Raw genomic sequence first — 27,432 nt, forward strand, 5'->3', positions numbered from 1 at the left:
TGCGAAATGTCTCCAATCGCACCATCACAAATCATTGATTTTTGTTCTATCTCATTAAAGACTACAAAACCAATCCATCTTTCTCATTTTTTCACATTCATTCGCCGCTCTTGATGATAAGGATGGCAATTCCATACGAGTTCATAACAGTTATTATTGGCAACATTACAATGTTTTTATGGAGGCATTCAACAACCGAAAAAAGGCCGCGGCTCACGTTAAACAAATTTTTTCGCGGCATCCCCATTGACCTGTCAATTCGTCTAGCTTGTTAGACATATTAGGATTAATTAAATTTTGATATTAAATACCTACTTGTTTCAGTTAAGAAAGCCGGTGAGTGTTTATATTTTTTATTGGAAGTAGTCTATATATTAAAATAGGTTGATGTTCATAAATTTTGAAACAATAATTTCTTGAAAAGGGCACGTGTAATATGTAATGCATAGGAATGAGATCAATGTCGAAAGAAGCTTGGTTTTTTCTAAAGGAACAATTTTCCAAGTTACGAATAACTGACAACAATATTATAATTTATGAAATTTAATTCATAAGTGATCAAGTTTAGTTATCAATACAGAATACCAGTTTAGGATAGACAGAATAATGTAACGGTATTTTTATTGTTCGTTCGTTGAAATAAGATAACATTAACTGGAGTAGTAGGTAAAACAAGTCAAATTTTAATAAAAAAATAACTTTGCGAACTTCCTTATTGCCATGACTTATATATGCTAAAAGTATGTGTTTAAATAATATATAATTTTTATGTACATAAAGACCATTTTTTATAAAAGTTTGCCAGGTGGGTAACGAGATTTTCTGCCTATTAAAATTTAGGTAAATGTATTCCATGGAAAGGTTTATAAATATTAATGAAATTACACTTAAAATATTTTAGTACATTATTAAAAGTTGTAACTAAATTTATGTTTTTGTGTTCATCAAAAAAAAGAATCAATGGCAAACATTTTAAATTGAAATTCAAAAACTTTCTAAAATGTACTGGTTGTAAAGTCTTAATTCAGTTTTCTGCAAAAAATTGTGCTAAAGGCCTTCTATATTATGCTCCTTCTACTATATTCTCTTTCTAGATGTTAACAAATTGTAATTGTAATTTTTTGTTATGAAATGTTCATAGTTTAATTTTAATAGTAAATTGTTACTGTTTCAGTTTGCAGTATAAGAGTGTAGATGTACTGGTAGGCGTATTAAATCATAGAACTAGTATATTTCTAAACAAACCTTTAATAAACTTAGAATGCCTTCATCCAGCTGGCTACTAACTGAGAATTTATAGTAAAATATGGTACATCTTCAAGAATACAAATATCATAATACAAGAATAAAAAAATACATGGATTTATTACACTGATTATTATTCAAAGGACTTTGGCCCTTTTGGAGCTGGTGGATGAGTTTTCACATTCAATAACTGTTCAATTAACAGCCAAATTGTAATAAACGGTCTGAATTTAAGTTTGAATTAACTTAAAATTCTGAATAATAAGTACCATTTAAAATTAAACTGAACCAATACAATTTTAAGGAGTCTTATAAAAAATGCAAGGAAAGAGGATTTCGTTTTAGTTTATTAGTTATAATGTAACAATAAGTTTATAAAAATTTTAGTTGAAAATTAAGTAATTCAATTTAAATTTAAATCATTTTTCAACTTAAATATTATGATCATAATATACTTTTGTCATAATATGCTTTTCTATTACCATTTAAATTTTTAAATAGAATCCACAAGAAAAACAAAATGAAACAAGTCAGGGACAAACTGACTGGTTCTATTGATTTCAATTATAATTTAATCTTATATCAAAATCTTCAATAGTCAAATAAAAAATCTTAAATAGTCAAATATTTTCATTACAATTCAATAAACCATTATGTTATAGTTTATACTAGATACTTTTTAAATTAAATCTAAAGAATGTATCGATGAACACAACATTTATTATAATAACTTTCTTACCAGTATGATAAATCAAAAATTTAGTTTGAAAAATTCATCTCTAAAACAAACACCCTTAATTGTAAAAAAATAACTTTTGTTTTCTTTGAAGAATAAAACATGTCAACGGCAAGTCGTAAGCGTCCACTGCCAAGTTCTAGTAACCGTGGAAAGGTCTCAAGAAGGAAGAAACCTCTGGTCTCTGAAGATGAGGATAGTAATGATTCAACTACTTCCAATCCACCAGCTGAACAGTCAAAACCTTCAACACCGGAGCCTGAAGAATGTACCACTAAATTACCTGAGGTGTGTATTCATATTTCAAAACAAACAAACAGAAGTACCCATGCAGTTAAAATTTTAAAATATTGCCAAGCGACTGCTTATTGAAATTTTTTAAACATATATATTTAATTTATATGTATCACTAATATAAAAACATTTGTATACACTTTTGGATCATGTATTTCTTTATTGCTTATTGAAAAAAAATTGTCACAACTAAGTAACTAATAGGTAATCTTATTCATAAGATGTGAGATGTCATTTGAAACTAGTATTTCATAATTCAATATCAAGGTGACCCACTGAAGATCAGAGTAACCTTCTGACCACCCTAAAATTTTACTATCAAAACATAATAGAACATGAATTATTTTATATGATTTTGAATATATTGTCTTTATCTGTGACATTTAATTTAAAGGAATGTGATATAAATTAACTTAATAAAAGAATTAGATTTTTCTTCAACCTTGTTATTCAATATGGAGTCTTAGTAGTAAGGTCTTGAATTAGATAAAACCAGTTTTTCTCACAACTGCCCAAAACATCATCAATTTTCCCTGAATCTGCTTAAAAATCTCTGCTCCTGCTTTCCTGAGTAAATAGGATAAAGGAAAATTAAAAACAATGTAATTCTTAATTAAATTTGATATAAAAATAGTAAATGCAACTTTCTATTGCAATTTTGCAATAATTAATACATTTGCTACTTCCAAATCCTGACATAATTTTGACAATGGCTAAATATATTTCAAATTTTAAATTTAACCTTTTGACAACGATCACTTGACCAGCGAATCATTTAATGCCTTGCTATGGGTTTGTTAATAAAACACAATAATTTAAAAAAGCAAGTTGTTGGCATATTTCCTTACTATATAAATATGTCAAACAGTATTATAAGCATATAAGTATAGACACATTGTTGTTAGGCTTCTGGAAAGCATTTGATTCTGGTCTAGACAATGTGAAATAACAGTAAATCCCGGTCATGCTCTGCTTTGAATCTTGCCAAATATACAGAAAAAACCAATTTCATGGAAATGTGCGTCATTTTACTATAGTATATAATATACTATGACTATATAATATGCTGTTCTGGTATACATTGTGAAATCAACGAACGAAGTATTACGAAGTCAAAATTCGTCAACTAGCTTTCGTGTGTAAGGGCTACTCTTTCCATTCTCGCAAACTTTCACATTTAAAATCTTAGTAGAAGGCATTAACATAAGTTTTCCAATAATATATTGACTGATCTTGCCCATAATTACTAGTTTATAAGTTTTCTAGGTACATATAACTAATTATTACTGAAATTCTATCAGTCAATTTCATCGGTTTGCTCTTCGGTAATAGCAGGCAGCTATTAATAAGTAAATCACTACGTATCTAAGTCAAAATGTACCTATATAAATATTTTGAAGCTTTTTCCGTAGCTTCTCATTACGTACGCACAAATAAAGTATACTCTTGTATATTTCAGTCATACTAGTAAACGTATCGAGTTGCATCTCAGCGGATATGTTTGGTTGTTCCTGTCGATTACTACTTTCAACTGGCATAGCGTCTTCATAGAATTCTGGATCTAACAATTTCAACACTTGCTTTCGGAATCAAAGTGAAAATTCGATCGCGGTATTAAAATTTAAATGGTTAACAATGAATGGGCATGTGTTATTATAATATCATCTAAACAATTTCGTTGTTAACTGACATACGATATTATTATTGATAACACTCCCTGTAATATGCAGTCGTATGTAAACTTGTGAGGGCAGGATGCATATTCGCTTGTTCAACGGAAACAAATCATTAATCTCTCGTATGCAAATTGCAAATTAAACAAACAACTGAGTTTCAAAGTTAAGTCAATGACTAAGCCTACCTGCAATAATAGGCTGCGCTAAATGAAACCTTGGAATGTAATATGCAGGAATTCGATTAAGTTCCCAGGGTAACTGATTTATTAGGGTTTTTTTTTTCATTTAACATATGTATTTATTTAATCAAAATATCTACCATTATTATCTATACATTGCTGCCATCTAATGGGAAGGTTATTTATGCCTTTCCGATAGAACTCGGTGGTCTAGATTCTACAAACATTGTGAAAGCATTTTGTACTACCTCCTGGGAAGAATTTTTTTTATCGTGCAGAAAATTGTCCAAATCACAAAAAAAAATGGTAATTCCGTTGAAGCAAGGTCTGGCGAATACGTTGGGTGACGAATGTTTCTAATTGCAGTTCCTGTAGAGTTAAAATAATTTCTTGTGCTGTATGAGGTCTCGCGTTGTCATGGAGCAATAATGGTGAAGATCGATTTATGAGTCGGGGCTGTTTCACTGCAATTTTTGCTATCATTGTTCGAAGTTCGGCACCGTAGACATCTGCCGTTATTGTTTTTCCAGATCGGAGAAAGCTATAGTGAATAACACCATGCTGAGACCACCAAACAGCTACCATTACCTTTTTATTGGTAAGCTTTGCTTTAGGACAAGGTTTGCAGCTTTTGGCCATTCCGTTTTTCGTTTACGATTATCGTAAAGAATCCACTGTTCATGTCACAATTCGATCCAATATTCCTTCATTTCTGTATCGATTCAAAAAGGCAACAGAAGTTTCAACGCGCATTTCTTTCTGCAGATCTGATTGAATGATTTTTCATATTTTTTTTATTTTATTGAATTGACGCAAATGAGTCAATATTGTTAGTAAAGTAACATTCAACCATGCCGCTGATTCCTGGGTAGTTTGGCTCAGATCGGCCTCCACCATCTTTTTCAATTCATTGTTATTCACATGTGGGCGGTCTTTCACGTGGTTCGTTCTTCAAATCAAAATTTCCATTACGAAAGCCTTTAAACCAAAATTGCACGGTGCGTCATTAGCAATCCCCTCTCCAAACGCAACATTGATATTGCTAGCTGTTTCTGCAGCATTAGTGCGTCGGAACTCTTATTAAAAAATCACTGGAATTTTCGAAGTATCCCTCTTTCTTGTCTAAGCTGAATAACAAAACCACTGAAAGTCGATAATCGAATGTTGCACATTTTTTAAAAGAAGAACCTCATAGGTACCGTTTGAAAAAAGTTTCACTCAAAAATCGCAAATCATGAAAGCTCTATGTTAACTCGAATTACCTATTACAATAAAACGGCAATTTCATGTTTTAACCCCTTTTCTTTTGCTGAGGCTCTACAGCTTATTATGTATGATATTTTTTTAAACTTTAATCGTTGTAGCCTTAAAGATTAGACGCATATGCAATAAAAAATGCTATTCTTAGTTTGCTTGATGATCTCTCTCTCCTCGATCGGTCCCTCACTGCTGAGGATCGAGACTCCGTGCGATTTCGTCAACCAACTGTCTCCATCGATCCCGCCCTGCAGCCCGGTGGAGTGCGTTGCTGATAGGTATCCTAGGTCTTTTTCCCTCTATTTTACCGGTCACCACAAGGCTTGATGATAAATAACGCAAATGTCAAGCATACATTTACATATTGTTTTAATAAAACGAATGAAACCCGCACCAAGCTAACCAATAAACGGCAAGTCTGTTTGGTATTACTAGTTGCTGTAATAGGTGTAAGAGTACATACAGTCCTCTCTGGTCACTACTTTTTTCCTTTTCGTCTACCGTAACCTAAGGGGCTATTCCAGATTTGCGCGGACTGGTTGAGCTCACGGGCTCAAATTGAAAGAATTTGTCAACACTAGCCCTAGCAAGAGCAGAATTGCGACCCACTGAAAAGATCCGTTGGTGAAACTCAGTGGGCTGTGTTTATGGGTTCGTTGGTCGAACTCGTTGATTACAACTCTGACGGTAACCGGTGCCTGAGGAGCCTAAAAGCACTGAGAGTAGATCCGGGTCATCCGACAAGATATGTTTTGGGCGGGCTTTGCGTGGCCCAGTCGGCTGGGTCGGATATCGAGTCACTATTGTTATTCGATCTTCCGTCTGCTGCAGATTTCTTTAAATGATCACCACCCCCCGATGTCAACCTTGTGTGCCTGTCCATTTATACCACGAATTGATCATGCCATCCAATCTAATTTCGTGATTGCATTGCAATTGACCTGTCGACTTGTGTCTTAATCTGGATGGCTTTGTTGTAGCTAGACAAAGAAATACGCACTAATTTATCGAATTCTCTGACAGGAACTACTGAAGACTTTCTACAAGACTCCTGGTGTTTTGATGATAGCCGGTCTGGTGTCATGGGATCTTACCGCCAGGAGGGACAACAATCCAACCAAACGTACCCACCCGAACCTTTATACATTTCATAAGTTCACCGATCGTCGGGTAAGTGTAGAATACTATTGGTAAAAAAAATTAGGTGAAAAACCCACATCATATTCGAAAATTTTAAAAGTCCTCAATGCCGACGACTTGCTTCGTATTGATAACTTGACTAAAAATGTCAGACCTCATACGAAGTACTCTTGCCTCTGGACCAGGGCTCCTACAATACCAGCTTCTCCCAATCGATTCTACATTGGATCGAAGTAGGTATATAAGATTAAACATGACATATTATGTAGTTGAAGAACACTTTTTATGTATTTCCACAGTACCGACTTATAGTCAGTGGGTGCACTGCAGGACATTCAGTTTTGGTGTCCGAAGAGGGAGAAGCCTACACGTTTGGTAATTACTGAATACATAGTTTTCAGAGCTGTCAAGTTCAATATGTAATAAGATTTTATAATATATAAGTATCGTAACACAGTGAAAACACGTGTTCGTAATGGTAGTAGAATTTTGTTACGTTTTCGTTCTGACGACAGCCTTATAACCAATTGTTTGATTTCACAATGAAAACCAAAAATAACTTGACGGAAAATACGTTTTTATTCATAAATTCGTACTTGAGATTGTATTTTTGGTACATTGGATGTTGTTTGTTAGAACATACTTGTTTATTTTCTTAATATAGTTCAAGAAAAACTGGAAAAAAAATATTGATTATCTTAAATTCGAACGATATTTAGGAATTCGATGCCAAATCGTATAATTTCTCCACAAACTCAAAACTACAAAATAGGGTTATAACATCCTTACCTCCAAGAAGTAAGACCTTGAAATTATTTCAGGGAGACGGAAAGCTTTTAATTATTACTAGTGGTCCCGCAGTAGTTGAAATGCGACTTTAATCAATTGAAATTTTATGTTTAAACATTGTTATGGTTCTATTGTCAAATACTATTATAATATAATCACAGATTTCGCCAAAACTACACTATACATAAATAATACTAAAGGCAAACAATATTCATCTATTCTCAATTTGACCACAGACTTTAAACACTAACAAAAGTTTGACAATTGACAATAAACAAAGAGTATATTTATATGTGTTGTGTCAAATACATGGTAGTGAGTGTAATGTTTTTTTTATTGATTTAATGTATATTTTATGCCTTATTTTTAAAAAATATTAGCATTGTGCACTTCTTCTCTATATTCTCTATAAGTGTGAAGAATTCCATACTTATAACAGAGGTCGCGCAATTTTCCTAAAAAGGGATACAAAGTTTTTGCTTCACGCATTAATATATAGATTAAATTAAGTAAAGTTTTATTTACTTCATACTTCGTCAGTCCGTGACATCCGATTTGGACTTTCACTTACTAATTATTCTATTGTAGTAAAGTAAAAATTGAAATCAGGTCGCAATGCGTGTGGTCAACTCGGCTTCGGAGACACGGTGACACGGAGCGTTCCCGAGCTAGTACCAGAGTTGAAGGGCAAGAACATCATCCACGCCGCAGTTGGGAGACACCATACATTGTTTGTGACCGGTATGTGCTTATTCTCAGCCAAGAAGTAGCTTGCTAGATGCAAAATCGTCTGCGTCTAAATAGACAAGGAGAACCGCATGGGTTTTTTATTTTTACTGCTTAGATGGGTGGACGAGCTCGCAGCCCACCTGGTGTTAAATGGTTACTGGAGCCCATAGACATCTACGACGTAAATGCGTCACCCACCTTGAGATATAAGTTCTAAGGTCTCAGTATAGTTACAACGGCTGCCCCACCCATCAAGCCGAAACGCAGAAATAGGCAGGGCGGTGGTACCTACTCGTGCGGATTCACAAGAGGTCCTACCACCAGTAATATCATATAATTGGTCATCATACTGTCTTTTCTATGAAGAAATAAGTTGTTTTGCCTATTTTATAAAAATAAACAGGATTATTAAAAAAATGTTCTGGAAGAATTCACAATTGTGCATTCTAATCTTAATACAGAATCAAATGTTTTCTTATTAAAATACTATGTTTTTGAAAAATTACGAAAATAACTCTATCATTAAAGAATAAGGTTGAATTTGAAACTATATCGACGCTTGAAATGCAAACGTGATTAAGCGACAATAACTGCTTTGTACACAAATGATAGGCAGTAACCATATTCGATGCGCCAAAAAAAAAAATGTTTTTAGGTCTATTAAAATCATTTCAATCCTACAGCTAGATTCGTTAAAATATATTTTTTTTCTGGTATTTCAACTTTAAATTAGTCTACTGTAAAGTTCACGCATTGTCGCTTAGTCACGTTTGCCTTTCAAGCGCCGATATGTATTTCACTCAAATGTAACAAATAGTATTCAATTAATCTTAAGAATGTTTTGTTTTAAACAGACACTGGCTGTGTATACGCTTGCGGGGACAACAAGAGCGGTCAGTGCGGACTTGGGAATACAACACCTCAGATCTTGAAACCAACTCGGATTAAATACAAGTTAGAGCTTATTACACCTAAAAACAGTTTGTTACACAGTTTATTGTATCAAATTTCTTAAAACTTAATAATATGTTTTAAAAACCAACATTGCTCTTAAATCATTTTTTGAGTGTTAGTTTTGATTTAAATGAGTCATCTATTGTGGGATATATGCAGATATTATTAACTTTGTATCGCAATTCGCATAGCAGTTGTATGCATGTCTTTGCATATACTTACAATAGATTTAAATTAAATTTAAACAGACTGTGTCTGTAATTTGTGATTTAATTGTAGTGGAACACCGATCGTGAAAGTAGGATGCGGTGCCGAGTTCTCTATGATACTTGACTGCAACGGGAACTTGCATTCGTTTGGAATGCCCGAGTATGGACAACTAGGTGAGTCAAAACGTAAATCTACAAATGTCTGGTAAATCTGTCGTAAACTTTTGTATAATCAATTTCGCATTGGACTTAAAACAGTTTTTGATGTCTTCTGATGAAAGTTCTTCTTCTTCTCTATTCTCTATCTCTTCTAATTTTCTTCTAATTCTCTCTTTTAATTCTATAATCTAAACTATTTTCACGAAAACCGATTTTTTTAAAGTACAAATCATCTTCTACTGATATTCCGGTCACCGTCCTCATCGAACCCGTCGCTTACGACGAAGGTCTTGATGAGTGAATTAACCCATAGACACAACCCATTGAATTTCTCGCCGGATCTTCTCAGTGGGTCGCGTTTCCGATCCGGTGGTAGATTCCGCGAAGCACGGCTCTTGCTAGGGTTCGTGTTAGTATCATTCCCGGTTTGAGCCCCGTGAGCTCACCTACACGTCAAGGAGAAGCTGAAATAGCCTCTCAAGGCTATCAGCATAGGTAGGAAAAAAAAACTGATATATAAAATATGAGGTGCGCTGTAGCGAATTACTACAATTTCTAACTTGCGAATTTTCTATTTCAAAATCGTATCTCTAAGCGACGATAGTGTTAATTCATGGCTAACAGTAATATCAAATGTTTTTATATGTGTTGTTCCTGAAATTTTAAAATGATGTATCCTTGTCATATGCCTTGAAATGTGTGTATCGTTGTCAACAGGTCACAACACTGATGGCAAGTACTTTGTGACTTCGACTAAACTCTCGTTCCACTTCGAGACTATTCCAAAGCAGATCACTCTATACATTCAGAAGTCGAAAGATGGCTACATAACACCTGTCAAAGATGTCACAATTGTCGATCTGTCATGCGGGAATAATCATACAGTTAGTAATTTTGTAATCAACAATAAATTGTCGTTTAAGTTATTTATGTAGTCTATCATCTAAATATATGTTTGAAGTACTGAATGCTCGTGAACCATTGAAGACACTGACTGATACAACTTTTTAATTTTGAGAAAACGGGCAACAGACTTTTGTTTCTTGTACATTTTCTTCATATATAACGTAACTCCTTCATCACATGCAATTTCTAAAAATAGCCTTGAAAACGGGGTTTTAAGTTCTAATATGGTTTATGGCATATAACTCCTTCATTCAATGTAAAAACTCAAAAATCTTAAAAACGGTACTTAACCCCTTCATCTATTCATGTTTCAATTATAATATTATGAACGTTATCTCCAAATTAGAAGTACAATCTTATTGTATATTTATAAATTCATATTTTGGATTGAACAAAAAAATTCTACGCCATAATTATTAGTTGTTCTGTTTATGAATTCCTGTAATAATAAGGATCAGATCCTAAGATCAAATTTGAAATACAAGGTTACGAACATACACATTATATAGGTTTTGTTTAAAGAAAAAAAAAACTACTTTATGCTTCTAATTTCGTATTATTTAAAGTTTTTTGATGGAGTCTTCAAATCATATGGATAAGTGATGGTGAAACAGTGACCTAATAATTTGATCTCATACTGTCTTGTTTTTACGACGACATTATAGTACATTGTCGAACATACAATGTCGAACTTTCGGCCTGATAAGAGAAAAAATAGTAGGTGCACCGCGGGAAAAACGTAGGACATTTCCTCCAGTGTGTAAAATTGCCACCCGAGCCGAAGGCTATATAAAAAAAACTTATTATTACTTATTATTACTTATTTTTAAATAAACTACTACTGATTGAATAAGAACTGTCTGATGAACTCATCTTTGTTTAATACTTCACTATTAAATTTTATTGACTTTTGTTTATTTCACTTTTACGCTAAACACAATATTGCTAATTACCCGAGCACAATAATGGCGGAGAATTTTAGGTGCGTGAGAGCAGACGTAGACACTAATGCGCATGCACACTTGTCAGTACCCAAGGAGGAAAAGTTACACTTTCTTCCCTGTACAGTGGGAGGAAAAGTTACACTTTCTTCCCTGTACAGTGGGAGGAAAAGTTACACTTTCTTCCCTGTACAGTGGGAGGAAAAGTTACACTTTCTTCCCTGTACAGTGGGAGGAAAAGTTACACTTTCTTCCCTGTACAGCGGGAGGAAAAGGTACACTTTCTTCCCTGTACAGCGGGAGGAAAAGGTACACTTTCTTCCCTGTACAGCGGGAGGAAAAGGTACACGTTCTTCCCTGTACAGCGGGAGGAAAAGTTACATTTTCTTCCCTGTACAGCGGGAGGAAAAGTTACACTAGTTAGTCGGCGTAGGTAGGAGAAAAAACATTTTTTCATATTTAGTGATGTCTTGCAGGTAGCAATAGACTCAATGAAGCGGGCCTTCAGTTGGGGTTTTGGTGGTTTCGGTCGCCTCGGTCACGCTGAACAAAAGGACGAGAACGTTCCGAGGCTGATCAAATACTTTGATACTGTGGGCAGAGGCGTTCGGTCAGTTCATTGCGGTGGTACTTACAGTCTTGCAGTCAATGACCAGGGTCAGTGATAATTCTATATCTAGTTGTTATAAATAAGTCAATATATTTATGTAAGATTGACTCGGAGTTCACGGGTCCATTGACGCCACAACTTCAATATTACCTCAGGGTGAGGTTAATTGTGCTGTTATCGTACTTTCCGACATTTAAAACTAAAAATTGCCTGCTTGCTAATATTTTTGTTCATTATTCAACTAAATGGATGCGTTGGTTTGACTTTAATTTTACAAACCGCTATCTCATTTCTCCTGAGGATAGCCAAGTGCTAAAGTTTACTAAAGCAGACAACACTAGTAATAGGACATTGATTGCGATCTTCTAGACAAAAAAAAAATAAGACTTTTAACTAGCTATATTTTATTATAGTTAGGAATTAGCTCTCCTCCTTCATGGTGTTTCCCGAATGCTATGACATGTCCTTCTTCAAACGAGGCTTGTAGAGAGTACTTAACGGTTGGCAGCGGCTCTGCTCTGCCCCTAGCGTTGCTGAAGTCCATGGGCGTCGGTAACCACTCACCATCAGGTGGGCCGTGTGCTCATCTGCCTACAAGGTCAATAAAAAAAAAAGAGTTATGTACACTCTATGTGTCACGCCGTTTGTTTCCTAGATAAATATTTTTTTTAATTACAGGTGCCCTGTTTATGTTCGGTCAAACAAAACGGACTGGAGAGGCCAACATGTACCCAAAACCGGTCCACGATCTCACCGGTTTGTATTACAGTTAAAATTACACTAAACTATGTTAAGTACTGAATCTCGTTTGTTGGAACGTCTCGTAGTACCTACCGTAAATTCAAAAGAGAAGGGTCACTTTTGAATTTATGGTACTACATTATATCAGAAACTTTCATACAAGGGCCAATAACAAATTTGAAGAGTCTCCTTCAAATTATGAGCAAACACATTAAAAAAATATATCAACAATAATATAATATAATTACTCAAACAGGAGGAAAGTGTATTACTTTCTGACCTGTTTTCATGTTATACTTATTATTGTTTCATTCGTTTCTTTGTTAGATAAATACACATTGAGAAAAAATAATTTTATTTTTATGAATTATAAATTGGTAACGAATTCATTTACGTAAAGGAATGATGAAGTTTTACTTGCGGAAAAGTTTTTTTTTTTTTTTAATTAGAATAATTTATTAAGAGTAAATTTTTTTTTATGTATTACTGCTTCTCATTATTATTTAATTTCCACCGTTGATGTTTCATTATTAATGTATTTCAGGCTGGAACATAAAAAGTGTCGGCACAAGTAACACATCCATAGTAATAGCAGCGGACGACTCACTGATTGCTTGGGGTGTATCACCAACTTATGGGGAATTGGTTAGTACATATTTTATTTAACAGATGATAAATACCTGATAACAGAAGGAACTCTTTTATTTTATAAATTAAATGGGTAATGGGATGAATACTCACTCATGTTTACAAGGAGTGTGATGTTTGCAATTGTAACCATTTACCTTATAGTTCATAATATAAATTCGGAGACATTGAAGTATACTATCCTCTTGTTTAGTTTCAAACTAAAATCAGTCCTAAGCTGCAGTGAGATCCTTAATTTGAATTAGCTACTTATTCTTGCAGTTTATGTGGTAGATAATTCAAGCATATATTAAAAGCTCTTTATACGCCTTTTCACAATCTGCGGATTAAAAAAATACGAACTCAATTCCTATTTTTGCGCTAAAGATTTATTCGCGTATCTAATTGTTACATCGGTACAAACTCATGGATAAAAAGAATTCCAATCCAATTCCAAATGTTAGGTTTCCAATCGAATATCCTTTGTAAACGCGTCTTTAAATGGACTAATAAAAAAGTAAAATAGACCTTATTACAACTATGTGATGATTTTATTTTGTCGCCAAAGAACCCATCCCCTATATATTTATTTATTTATTTATTTAATAAGTTGCACCAACAAAGTGATCATCAATACAAAACATTGACAGATTGACAAAAGTTCATGGCAGATGTCATATAATACCATAATAATATATGTAAATAAAAAAAAACTATTTCATAAGCATATATATTTCTGTATTCCCTGCAAATTTAGAGAAACTATACCCTGCAAATAAAGAGCTTTTTACTGTATACCAATGAAGACAAGTGGCATATGAATATTATTTTAACAACTTTCGTAAATACTCTTGCGTGATTGTGTGTTGAAATGATTAATTTATTATTTACTATTCTATGCTATTTGGTCATTCTTGCCATTCGGAACATGCTCCTGAATGAATACACGAGTAATAAGTTTGAGGAAATTAAAAACTCTATAATTCTCTGATATTTCTGATTTCAATAATGTAAATGGTAAAACAGAATTCATGAAGGCATTTCACATTACCTACACAACACCAATAAACATACCAAACCAAACTAAACACCATAGTGCATATTTTTTACATTTTTTTACATCTTTTCCCAGGGCATGGGCGAGATAAATAAGTCTACAGCCAAGCCTAAAGAAGTGAGCCGTATGGATAGCCTCGGCATAACCCAGGTCGCCATGGGTTATTCTCACACACTCCTCCTGTGCGATAACAATATAGAAGAAGTTAAGCAGAAACTGGACACTATCCCCGCATTCGAACCATAGACCCCGCGTAACCAATCTGCTCTTGTTGATGGTCATCCATCACGCCCATTTTTCATGATTTTTTAAAGTAAGTACTTTTCTAAATTAATTCCGGTTGTGAAAATTGAGGAGTGTCTATTCAAAAATATTTTTTAAAGAAATACCGAATGGTTTCTTAACTAATAAGGGATGATGAAATGGGAGAACTAGAAACACCTGCCTTGTTTTTTTATTACTTTATCCTTATACAGTATACCATTGAAATAAATTAAAAATTGTACTTGCATTAATACACAAACGGAAACTATTATTTCAAATTGTTTATTAAATTACTTGACTTTGACAAAAAACCTCAAATAAAGAGACGTTTAAGTCAACATTTTTTTGGAAAAATATATATTTTGTGAGTATATAGTTTATACAATTTGTATAATCTAAACTCCTCGGTTGTTTAAAGGTCATGACTTATGACGCGACATTATACAATCAGAAGTAATGTAAATGTTGAAAAAAATTCATATGCCCCTTTTTATATCTAGTTACATTAATAAGACTGACATATAATCATAACTTTTTTTGTTTAAAACCAAATTACGTATTTAATTCAGTTAGTATGTGCTTTTCCGGAATTGTATAAAACGTTTGTATTTCAAATATAAAATATTAAAATTACCATCAGCAAGAGCATTTTTAAATTAAATGATGCAGCCGATTTCTTTGTATGTTTACTATATTTTTGACTTGGCTTTAAGTAATTGTCAAGTTGATCTTTTTGACTGAAATAAAAAGATTTTGGTTTAAACTTCAAATGTAAACTTGATTTTTTAAATCTTACTTTTTGTTAAGACAGTAATTATGTAGGGACATCAATTTTTAAATGTTAATATGGGTTTTACTATAAACAGCATTATAATGTAAACAGTTTTAATATGAGTATTAATTACACTATGCTGATTTTATTTGCAAATAACAAATACATTATTATAAACAAAGAAAATTTAGTTTTTAATATTTTTTTTAATTACAATATTTAGTATTTCACTCTTATACAGAAAGTTTTAGTTAAAATGGTGTATTGAAGTAACACTACAGTTATAAATACATCAACGTCGCAAGCAGTGGGCACTGATTAAAAATGAACATTTAATTTTTTTTATAAAATAAAAAACAGTTTAATAAATATTTTTCTAGATTCGCTATAGTTATTTTCAAATAATTATTTGAAAATCGCTTTTCAAGGTTATGACGTCATCAGTGGTCATCCACTCAAGTCATAAATGATTTATATTTTATCTAAGAATTTAAGTACAATATCTCACTAAAAATAGCTTCAATTGTTATATACCCCAATGACTATAAGTCTTTAAAACATTCAAGTCATTTCCTGCTTTGAGCTAAAACTAAAAGGTGTTTTGAGGTTATCAATATGCTCATAACAATACTGACATTTGAGTCGTACACAGAGTATATAACAATATAGGATATAGTATCTGTTTAAATAAAGCCAATGGTGACGTCATTTGAGAACAAACGTCCAATATTTTTTTACCTAAATCTAGTTTTCTGTAGTCAGCTGGTATATTCTTTGGTGCGGTTTTTCAATGAACGAAATAAGAAAAATGTTAATGCCCATAGTTATGTTTTTAAACTAACTAGATCAACAAAAAAACTGTGGAATTAATGTTTGAATTGGCAATTTATTATTATTTAGCTTAATTATGTTGACTACTATTGGCCAAATGATTGGAATTGGACTATTGTTTTAATTTTACTTTTTGTAACCGCGTAACAATACAAATTTTCAATTTATCGTTCATATTATTGTATTTAATACATTGATATATACATATGTAATATAATCGACAATAGGTACCAAACAAAAAAAAAACGTGACAAACAGACGAAAATTGTAGTGACTGATTTGTCTTTGCCTTTTTAAATATAGATAGATACCTCCACTACCTCAAATTGGCATAGCTATGCTTTAGTATAAGCAACAGAGATCAGATAAAAAGTTTAACTTGTGACGTCATTATAGAGGAATCAGTAGACCGCTTTCTGTTATATAAACAACACAACAATATTGTTCGTATAAATGCGACATTTAAATGTAGTAGCAGTATTAAACAACTTAAACCTATGTATTAATTTAGGAGTCCTGCATTAGAGTATACTTAATACTCAAGTTGTAATTTCACTTCGACAATCCTTCGGAATTCGAGTCGAGTGACGACGACCACTTATCCACAGACGGGCCGTATGCTCGTCTTCGTCCTTAGGCGATTAAAATGTTTTAAAAACGTAATCATAAGCAATAACGATTGAATAATAAAAATCAAGTTCACATGATAATATAATTCAAGAAACCCATGAATGTATTGCGACGAAACAGCCGGGTTAAGAATGAAAAATGACGTATGATCATACAAAAGAAATAGGCCACAAATGCATTCCAATATACGAAAAGAAAACATTCTAGAAATGTCGTATACTAAACGTAACATTAACAGTTAAGTATTTAGATGTTAAACTCTTATTGTCTCCTACGATTTTATTGATATGTTTACAATAAGCCGCTTTTATAATGTAAACAGTATTTTTTTAAATATTGCCTTTTGTTCTTTCGGTCTTAGCAATGAGCTACGTTTAGTTTGACTGACGATTATCGAATATTTTTTTATTAAAAAAAAAAAAGCTCAACATTTTCCATTCTCATTCCATTTTATTATAAATTCTGTAGGTTTTTAGGTAGTACTTATTCGATAGTTAAATTTTAAGGATTCGGTCTTTGTGTCAGCGGGTGATTGTAGCTGAGCGATTTTCTATAAAAGCTAAAACAATCATAAAGCAATGTCACGATTTAATTTATCCTTGATTTACAAAGGCGAAATACATACGGCCCCATGTTAGAATTCCTTGTTTAATGGGTACCAAAGATTGACATCCACACGTTTATATATATATACATATGTGAGAATCGAACCCATGATCCTCGACTAATAACTGCACCACCAAGTCAGTCAGTCTGATTTCAGGCTTATTATTTTAATTTAATTATTATCTCTTCATCGTCCTTGACCACGATAATTATAAATGTAACACCATTACATCGATCGACTTGCGAAAACCGAAGAAAAAAAAAATGCAGTTGTGAATTTAAACAGTACGTTTTAGCGTATTTACTTAGTTTAGCTTCTTGCTCACATGGTTGTGTTTTTCTGTTTTAATTTAGGTAAAAAAAATAATCGCTCCGCTACCTTCGCCCATAAGTGAAAATACCCAATTTATCAATTATTAAAGTATATTATGTAGTATATACATATAGTATAAATGTAACTACAGGAACTTTTGTAATAAAAATGTTTTAATTTAAATAAAACCAGCAAGGCGTTTTAGCTAAAATATATCATTTCGAATTTTTTTTTTAACATTTAGTAGTATGTTTTGAAACTGTTCTTAAATTTATTAATAAAGATATCACATTTTCCCGCTAAATTAACAAAATCTTACTAAGCCTGTGTACCAAATAGTGTTTTAAAATGTATTGTATACGATCGAGGTATCTAACAATATATTTTTTTTAGAAATGAACAATTAAGAACTTATATTGTTTTTGTATTAAATTTCACAATTTGTTTGATTTATATATTGATTTAAGCAGCTTTAAGTATTTTCAACAAAAAACTTGTATAACTTGTTCCTAAAGAAATAAATATTAATCAACATTCTACCTGAATACTAAAATGAATAATTTTATATTTATGACTGACTGCTTTTGGCATGTGTGTTACGTTTAAAAATGGTTGTGAATTGTGAATATAAGCATAGAATGGCCAAGATCTAACTCTTGTAATTTAATCAGGAATAATCCACACATCGTAATAGAGGTTTTGGCTAATTTTAAATTTACTATGCAAAGATACAATAGTTTATCATAACAAAACCTTCATTTGGTTTAATAGTGACCAATTTTAAATCTAATTAAAACTATAAAAACGATAATATAATTTATTATGCTAATAACCATTCATCATCATCATCATCATCATCTTAGGCCTTACAGCCCAGGGTGGGCCTTAGCCTGGTCCAGTATGTCTCTCCAGACTGCTCTGTTCAGGGCTTTCTCCTTCCAGTTCTTGACGCCGATATTTTTGAGGTCGCGCTCCACGCAATCCAACCATCGGAGTTTGGGTCTGCCACGACTTCTGCGGCCCTCTGGTTTGCCATAGAGCAATTGTCTCGGCATTCTGGTACTCTCCATTCGAACCACATGTCCTGCCCATCGTAGGCGTCCAATCTTTATAGTTGTTATGATGTTAGGATCTTTGTAAACATCATACAACTCGTGGTTACAGCGCGTCCTCCATATCTCTAATAACCATTGGCGGCCTGTAAACATTACTTGGAGATGCTTTCGATCAATCAAATAATGTGCTATCAGCGGTATGATACAAAAAATAATAGCCAACAAACAAAATACATATTCCTGCAAATGCTATATATTTATTTACATACTTGTGTACATGTATCTCCCTTTTAAAGTTTAGTATGATCATCTACATTTTTTATAACGATTAAGAATATAATAATGTTGATGTTAGTAGTAGAAAAAAATAATGTAATATTAATATAAAATGGTTTTTATGGAACATTAAGATTTAAATTAAAAACTATTTTAGTTTTCAGTTTTATAAGATCGTATATTCATACTGTATTTTATTTTAATATTAGATATTTCCAATTATATATCATTTTGTAAACTCGGTGTTGTACTTATTAAATAACTTTAAATATTAAATTCATTTATAACATTTCTTGCGTATTACCAAAACTGATGTTTATATTTAAAAATAAAAACGTTACCAAAACCGAACACCCCTTACGGAAATAAAATGAACAATGGTAATCTAGTTTCTGTTACGTAAAAATAAGTTATCACTGTCAACATATGAAAAGAAGATAGTTTATGATAAGTTTGTGTGATTTAGTTAATATTCATAAACGCCAATGTAACTAACAATTTTAATTATTGTTATAACGGTTCCGTAGTTTTACAATTAAACTATTTAGAATTTAAGCTGTTTCACCTCTTTATAATAATATCTCCACTTACAGGAATTTTTCGGAACATTTTTATAGTTCGAGGGAATTACAATCTCATTTGTGTCGAATACGTTATTATTGTAATAAAAACCTGCCGACGACCTTGATTTAATAAATAAAAGTTTTCTTTTCTCTAGCGGCTTAGTTTTTTTTTACCTTATCCCCTTTTTCTTGTTAATTTCATCAGTCATATTATATAATCCTGCATCAGCAGTTTGCAAATATCTAACGAAAAGTTAAATTCATTTTGAAGATAAACTTGATATGTTATACCAATTATACAAACGTACAGGGTGTTGAATTTTCGTATTCTTTGACCTTAAAATACAGGTCCCTAAAATACACTCTAAAACCAGTAAGTACTCTGGAGTTTTAATCTTGCAAAAAATCTTTAAAAAGCGTTTTGTCGGGTTTTGTAGATTATAGTTGAAACGATACTTCTTTATAGCGACTGTTATAAGACCAACATGAAGAAAATTGGTATTCAAAGACTGAAAACCGCCGGATGTCGTTTGACATAGGACAGTTTACAAAAATTGCTTCCATTTAATGCATAAAGTCATAATTATCTCAATCGTTACGTCAGCTGAATTTTTTTGATGCTAAGTCATTAAACTTCGAAGCAAAACGATAGCGCGATTCACAAAATAGTTTCAGCGACATCTGTTGGCGACAAGTTCTACGAGTAACGCGCACGCGTGCGACGTGCTCCTGCTGTTTTGGGATAACTAACTCATTTTTGTATAGTACATCATCGATATGAAACGAAATAGACGCTGTGGTGGTGTTCCATTCTCTGGCAATCGCGAAGTAGTTACCAATGAGCTCTTAGGCTTCCTATGAGGCCACGAGAATAACAATCCTTTCATAAAAAGATTTTAATGGTATTTAGGTTTCAGAAAAAATGCATGTATAATTTCAAATCAATATATGTAAATTAATGTTAATTTTTTTTTTATCAAATTGTATATGGTGAATTGCTAATATTGGAACCTATACTAAGCATGAGGCATAAAATAACTATATGCATAAATGAACTTACCTATGTAGGCATAAAATAATTAAAGCTAACTATACAGTAATCCCCCTTGTAATACGGTAGATTAGATAAAGGGAGCGTATTGTAGGAGCATCCCCGCATAACGCGCTTGTGACCCATATAACGCGTTATGTACAAATATAATATATATACAAATATAATACAATATAACCAATATTTTTACAATTCAAAAACTAGGAACACAAATTTAATAAATTACTTTAATTTAATTTTATAACAACTTAATTGACACTGTGCAAAGGTACGCGAAATTAAATTAAGAACTGTACAAATCATCATTTACTTCACAATACAGCAATGTATACCTATACATGTTTAGGTATTACAGTATAGTATAATTATATAGTACAGATATAGTTGAAATGCCTGCATTATATGGGGGAATAACCGTTATACCAGGGACTGAAATAACGTAATATGAAAATTCGTTATAAGAGTACCGTGTTTTATGGAGAATTACTGTATGTATCCTAAAATTACATTTATAAAATTGATTGTTCACACGTCGTAACGACATACTGTTTAAGTGTAATGGGTTTTTATATACTTTAATGAAAAAAATAAATGAAATTATGTACATACCTAATTGATGCATTTGAAACTTTTAAAGTTACCGCTTAAACGTTAATGAAGGTTGTCAATCGTTAGTTGATTCTCCAACTTGATACTTTATGAAAATCAGTAGTGATGCAGCAGCGAGATCGAATGAATCGAATAAAAATTTACAGTAGTGTGCAGATTACACGCAGTTGCAGTGGAACCTTTCGAAGTATTTAATCTCATTTTTTCATATTCTAAACTATATAGATATATGTTAAAAAATTCAATGACTATTATTTTTAACAAATATAGTTGACGTAAGCGCACTGAAAATTTATAGTTTGATGCTACTTTTGTTTAATACAGAGATTAGATTTGTCTATGGAGCTTTTTCTAAAAAACGAATTAGTGCAGATTGTGTTATAGCTTTCTACTCAAGTATTACTTATTGTTTATTGCAGAAATTTATATGACTTGATTATTTAATGATTTGGTCTGGCGGTACCAATCTAAACTTATAAATTCTACTCATGGTTTTGCTTTTTCATCATACACTTAAAGTTATAAATTTGATATTATTTCTCCTGAATCACTTTTTAGAATGTAAAAAATGTAAATAATATAAATATAATAAATAATGTTCTCTTTCTCTCGTTCTTTAATACATAATATACTCGTTCTCTCTCTCTTCGAGAAAAGACCTTTCTCCCCTTTTTTAGTATGGCAATTGGTTTCGTGCGATTCTATCGATGCTAGTGTCGAGCTTATAAATATTTTAAATTATTATTTAAATGATAAAAATACAAAAATTGAATGTAATTAAATGTTGATTTGAAATGAGGTCACGTCCAAGTAAAATGGTAGGAATTTATTGAGACTTAGGTGGGTCACGTCCAGCAACTTTGTTTCATTTTCCCACTCTTGTGCACTTTCTCAGATGATAACCAAACGTCATAATAACAATATAGACTGTCCAGAATGTTTTTTTTAAAAAGGCTAAAGAAACTAAACGTCGACTATACGTTGCTAAAGAATCACGACGTTTTTTGATGATTTCGTAAGTGAACAAAATATTTGTTTTTTTTTTACCTTTACAAATTATTTGTAAACTCTATTGATAATTTCAATTGAAATTTCGTGTATAACTTTACTTTTTGAAATCGATTTATACAATCGATATAACAGGATTCAATCTCAGACGTCGCGGTGCTCTATTCTGCTCAACAGTTCTTCGTAGAGAAAAGAAGCAATGGTCGGTTGCGTCGCACGGGGAGTGTTTATAAAATTTTAGTTTCATATCAGGTTAGTATGGTTTTTGTTTTATCAATGTAAAGATAATTGCGTATTGAAGCACGATAAGTGTTTTGTTTCGTGACGTAATAAGTGTTCAACATTCATGAGCGCGGTAACAATAGACATCGCCGTGTTCTAATTCGCGTACGAGTTGAATTTCAGTGTTGAAATTATTTTATTTGTTGTTACAAAATTCTGTGTCGAAAAATATTTGGTTCCTTTAAATGTTATTATCTTTCTAAATTGCCATGAGAACGTGAAACGAGCTAAAAGTTTTGTTTTTTCTAAAATTATCGTGGGTACATTCACCTATCTCCGTCCGTACCACTTTCTGTTGTTATTAGCGCACTGAATATAAATTTATCTGTGTAGTTGAATAAAATTCGGCTTCGGTGTTGCTGTGAAGAGACTAAAGTTCAAGTCCCATTCCCGCTTCGAGGAGGTAAAAGGAAAATAATCCATCAATCGCATGGTGAGTACGTTCCGCCTGAAAGAAATCTAACAATAATATTGACTTTGGTGATAATAATAACAATTTTGAAACCAAGGATAACAAAAGGCCTTAATCGAACAATATCTATTTAGCATAATATTATGTTATATTTTAAGTACTTTGAGGACCTAAAAGCACAAGTCTCTTCCATAACATGTTAATATCAAAAGTATGAAACAAATACAAATTATGTGAAAATATAATCATTTGGCAACTATTATTATTAAATAATTATCTAAATGTAAAATAGAAAAAAAAATGATATTAGGATATAGAGTATGTCTTGAATATGGTTATTGCAATTGAGAAGATTATACTATTCAATTGTTAATCACAAAAATATTAGAAAATGTTATCTATAAAATTTATCAGTACAGGTCTACTTGGAACTCATTAAATGTTTTTTTTTTGTTTTTGCAGAGGTTTATTAATTTTGTGTGCACAAGTCGTGTATATGCAATAAGTTTTAAAAATCTTATCAAATATATACTTTAGTTTGTAGAAAAAAAACGCTATTAGAATTGATGCTCTCATAGGCTTAATAAGACAGAGTATATTAAATATTATTTAAAAAAAGGTGTTATTGAAAACCTTGAACCAGAATTAACCTATTTCATTGTTGAAAATCACACATCTTGCTAACTAACGAATGGATATGCTAGGTTTTCCTCGGGTAACGGTTGGACCATACTTATTATCAAAAATATACCATAAATTACTTATATGTAATTACAATGGTCTCACTAATACAATATTGAAGAGCATAAGCACATTACACCATTGATTCCAATGCCTGTTCAACATAGGTGAAAGCTTGCCCATATATCAAGTGACTCACAATTTGAGTATATATTTTAGCTCATGAACACATTGGATGTAACCCAATGAGTTTGTTGAGAGTATTCATCACAGTTAGATGTTTAATATAATTTATTTTGGCCATGATCATTTCAAATTCTTTGATATTGTTGGAAAGCTTTGAACACGAAGTTATGGTTTTTGTTAGAGGTAGGATCAAGTTATCTAAATGTTCTTGGTTCACAAACTTGTAATATCTACAGGCTCTGGTAGCAATGCGATAACCATACCATGGTGGTCAGCGTGTCAAATATAGTATATACCAGCACTAAAGCTGTCGCATTAGTGGAAGTACTGTGATTTTTTTATTACTGATCTTTTTATTACGGCTCATCTCATGGTAAATAATTACCATCGCTACTGCTAACACAAAAAAGTACAGGTAAATTATATATATATATTTTTTTGTTTTCACTAAATTTATCTCTAACATAATATCATTTGTAATAATACTCGTACATAATTGTAAATGTTTAATTTAGACATTCTGTTTCAATTTGACAGCCTGATTAGTTTATTTCGGTTTAACAGGTTTATTGATAATTCCTTAACGATTTATAAATCACAATGATAGAAATTTATTCAATAGATTCATTTAAAGTAAAAATAAATTTGAATTAAGAATTTACAAATACCACAAAATAATTTGCAAACATAGAATAATTAAAAATGTTTCATCATACACACAGTACTCCTATTACAATTAGACATGTTGATTGTTTTTTGATGATTGCTAAAGTTGACCTCAATAAAATAAACCAATCGAATCAATTCATTCTAATACTATTTATTATTGCCCAATGTTATGGTCTAAAACGTGGATATCACTGATAAGCGATTTTTTTTACCTTAATTTCCAAATTACATAAGTTTTTATTGCCGTGCCGTATAGTAAAACAAACATTATTATTTTTTACTTTCTATTGCTGGCATGAAGTGTCGCGAAAGTGTTAAGCTCCATTTTCACCACTGTGATGATTGAACAATTTCTTTAATTATGGCAGTGTTCAGACCTAAATTTCTCATTCTGGTGTGTGTGGGAATTGTATTAGGACCCCTAAACTGGCGGAAACTTAACGATCTCCTTCATCTTCTAGCGCTCGCGCAAGCCAAACACAGTGCACACAATCCAGCAATTAGACTCGCAATCTATCGCTCCAATTTTTTCTCTGCTCTGAAGTGTCCCGCACTGTGGTGAAAACGCGTCTTAACAGAAAGGCTCTAGTATTTTTTTTACTGCCTTTTCTAGTAACGTCGAGGGGTTATACTAGATTCGCAGAACGAGTAGCTGAGCTCACGGGGCTCTAAATTGACGACGTTGCTAACATGAGCCCTAGCAAGAGTAGTGCGTCACAGAATCTACCACTGCATCGGAAATGCGACCCAGTGAGAAGATCCGGTGAGAAATTCAGTGGGCCGTGTCTGTGGGTTAATTTACTCGTCGAGTCCTACGCCGCAAGCGACTGGTTCGACGAGAACGATGACAGGTGCTTGATGTACCTAAAAGCACCGTTGGTGGATCGGGAGAATCCGAAATGACGTGGGCTCTAGTGGCTCAGTCATGCGTGTATCTGAAAGGTTAGATTATATATTCGGGGATTTTACTGCTCTATATGGTCATATATGATAGACGGAAACTACCAGTATAGGGCTGCTGTTTCGCTTTGCGACACTTATGGGTAAATTTGCCGCCAACCCCCTTGAGATATGAGATCGAAGTTTCAATTGTATAACGGCTGTGCCTCCCTTCAAACAAAAACGTATGAACGGTACGCCAAAGAAACAAATGAGATAGTACGTAGTACTTATGCGATCACCCAATAACCCCTTTTTTTTCGGGTATGGGGGCGAACCTCCTACGAGGTCCTCGCGCATAAGGGGCGCGCGGGGTATGTGAGACTGAACGATCTGCATGGTGTTGTGAGTAGACCGCGGGCCCAAGGATTTTAGGGCCCACCCACTAAACGACTCTCCTGCACTCTTACACCCAACGTCCGATCCTCTCCGGGGTCAAAACTCGGATGAGGTAGGGGGGTTACCGCGGTCAACACTACAACCAGACGACGCGGCTCACCCCAAAGACGCCCAGCCGACGGAGCCTTCGACTCTGAAACGTCGGCCGTCTCGGTACGGCAGCCCGGGCCGCCCAACCCCAATAACCCCTACCACCGGCAATTACGCGTTTTTTTGTTTGTTTTTTGTTTTATGAAATTATTTTCTAAAATCAAACAGCGTTTTCCCCGTTGGAGCTGTTTGGGAACACACGCGTTATATGCGTTAGAAACAGTCGTACCGGCATGCGGGATTTTAACCCCGGAATCGATCGATACGTGTACATCGGGCGACTAACCGGAGACCATTAAAGCGAATGGGTTATACATTTTTCTGAAAGCCAAGTGTATGTGGTTTCGGATAGCACCCTTGCTTGTTTGTTGAAGCACGTTAATAGATAGCAGCCTAAATTGCACGTAAATGAGATTCAGACCAGCTACTGGTAATTATAGTAACATTCTTGGCTTAGTGTTCAATTAAAATATAACACAATATCACAGCATTGCCTTACGTATATATAGAAAAATACTTACATATAATATGATCATAAATACAAATAAACGAGAGATTTATTATTGATATTATTGAAAATCAGCATTATTTACACAAATAAACATAGTGTTCATGATTTGGCATTTCATTCATTCGATTTATAATCTCTTAAGGAATAGATAAATTATTTAAGAAATGATTTAAATATTTATATAGTAGTGTACTATCGGAACATGTGGAAGACGGGGCGTCAGGTGTACTGGGCAATAAGCCAACTTTTCGGCAATATAGCGCTTCGCTGTGATGACTATTCCTCGCATCTCATCATTGTATTTCGGATGGATGACTAATGTATAATTATAACTATTTCCTGACATGCACTTTCCTATATTATAGAGGCAATGACACAACGCCTTATGCCAGCGAACGAGACGAAAGAAGAAGAAGTAATAATAACATGCTATTTTCATGTATTGATAAAGCTTCATAATATGATTTAAACGCTCAATCCCGCATTTTTTTTATTTATTCCTTAGATGGGTGGACGAGCTCACAGCCCACCTGGTGTTAAGTGGCTACTGGAGCCCATAGACATCTACAACGTAAATGCGCCACCCACCTTGAGATATAAGTTCTAAGGTCTCAAGTATTGTTACAACGGCTGCCCCTCCCTTTAAACCGAAACGCATTCCTACTTCACGGCCGAAATAGGCAGGGCGGTGGTACCTACCCACGCGGACTCACAAGAGGTCCTACCACTAGTAAAAAGCATGTGACATAGCCCAGCTTCGGTCCAACACGAAGCCCTGGTTTGAAGAATTTGTTACAGCGCTGCGAAAACGCCGATATCGGTGTGGTGATAAGCAATACTTCTAGTTTAATTACTTTCGTTTTTAAACTATTCAATGACGTTTTTCATATCATAAGCAAGTCTCCGTCAAGGCTTTAAGATCAGTTTCACCTAAAAACAAATTACACGAGCAGCCACGATTCAATTTTTTTAGTTTGATCGACCAAAACAAGTACAAAAATTATGTTACTCAATAACAATATCTCGGAAGCTTCAG

At 33.1% G+C, this 27,432-nt stretch overlaps 2 protein-coding genes and 1 long non-coding RNA gene across 11 annotated transcripts in view; 2 read left to right on the top strand and 1 right to left on the bottom strand.

The window, feature by feature from the left end:
- The first annotated feature begins 166 nt into the window (after positions 1–166).
- Positions 167–19,713, top strand: LOC101745928 (protein RCC2 homolog). The gene is made up of 12 exons (XM_012696066.4): positions 167–336; positions 2,076–2,269; positions 6,411–6,557; positions 6,827–6,902; positions 7,926–8,057; positions 8,900–8,999; positions 9,279–9,382; positions 10,085–10,251; positions 11,691–11,871; positions 12,503–12,580; positions 13,110–13,210; positions 14,325–19,713. Exons 2-12 carry the CDS (start codon positions 2,084–2,086, stop codon positions 14,493–14,495), a joined length of 1,443 nt encoding a protein of 480 aa, XP_012551520.1. The 5' UTR covers positions 167–336; positions 2,076–2,083; the 3' UTR covers positions 14,496–19,713.
- Positions 13,107–21,510, bottom strand: LOC134201839 (uncharacterized). Its single transcript, XR_009977100.1, has 3 exons — positions 21,220–21,510; positions 13,351–13,532; positions 13,107–13,245 (listed from the first exon to the last, which is right to left on the bottom strand). It is a non-coding gene; the product is annotated as an uncharacterized LOC134201839 (long non-coding RNA).
- Positions 21,511–22,117: 607 nt separating this feature from the next.
- Positions 22,118–27,432, top strand: part of LOC101742566 (F-actin-monooxygenase Mical) — an 83,494-nt gene continuing 78,179 nt past the window's right edge. For all 9 annotated transcript variants that reach the window (XR_009976588.1, XM_062675826.1, XM_062675877.1 and 6 more), the window contains exons 1-3: positions 22,118–22,234; positions 22,363–22,479; positions 22,843–22,942. The gene's annotated coding sequence lies outside the window, so the exon portion shown is untranslated. The remainder of the gene's footprint in view (positions 22,235–22,362; positions 22,480–22,842; positions 22,943–27,432) is intronic.

Source organism: Bombyx mori, chromosome 1 (genome assembly GCF_030269925.1).
Source record: "Bombyx mori chromosome 1, ASM3026992v2".
NCBI lineage: Eukaryota > Metazoa > Arthropoda > Insecta > Lepidoptera > Bombycidae > Bombyx > Bombyx mori.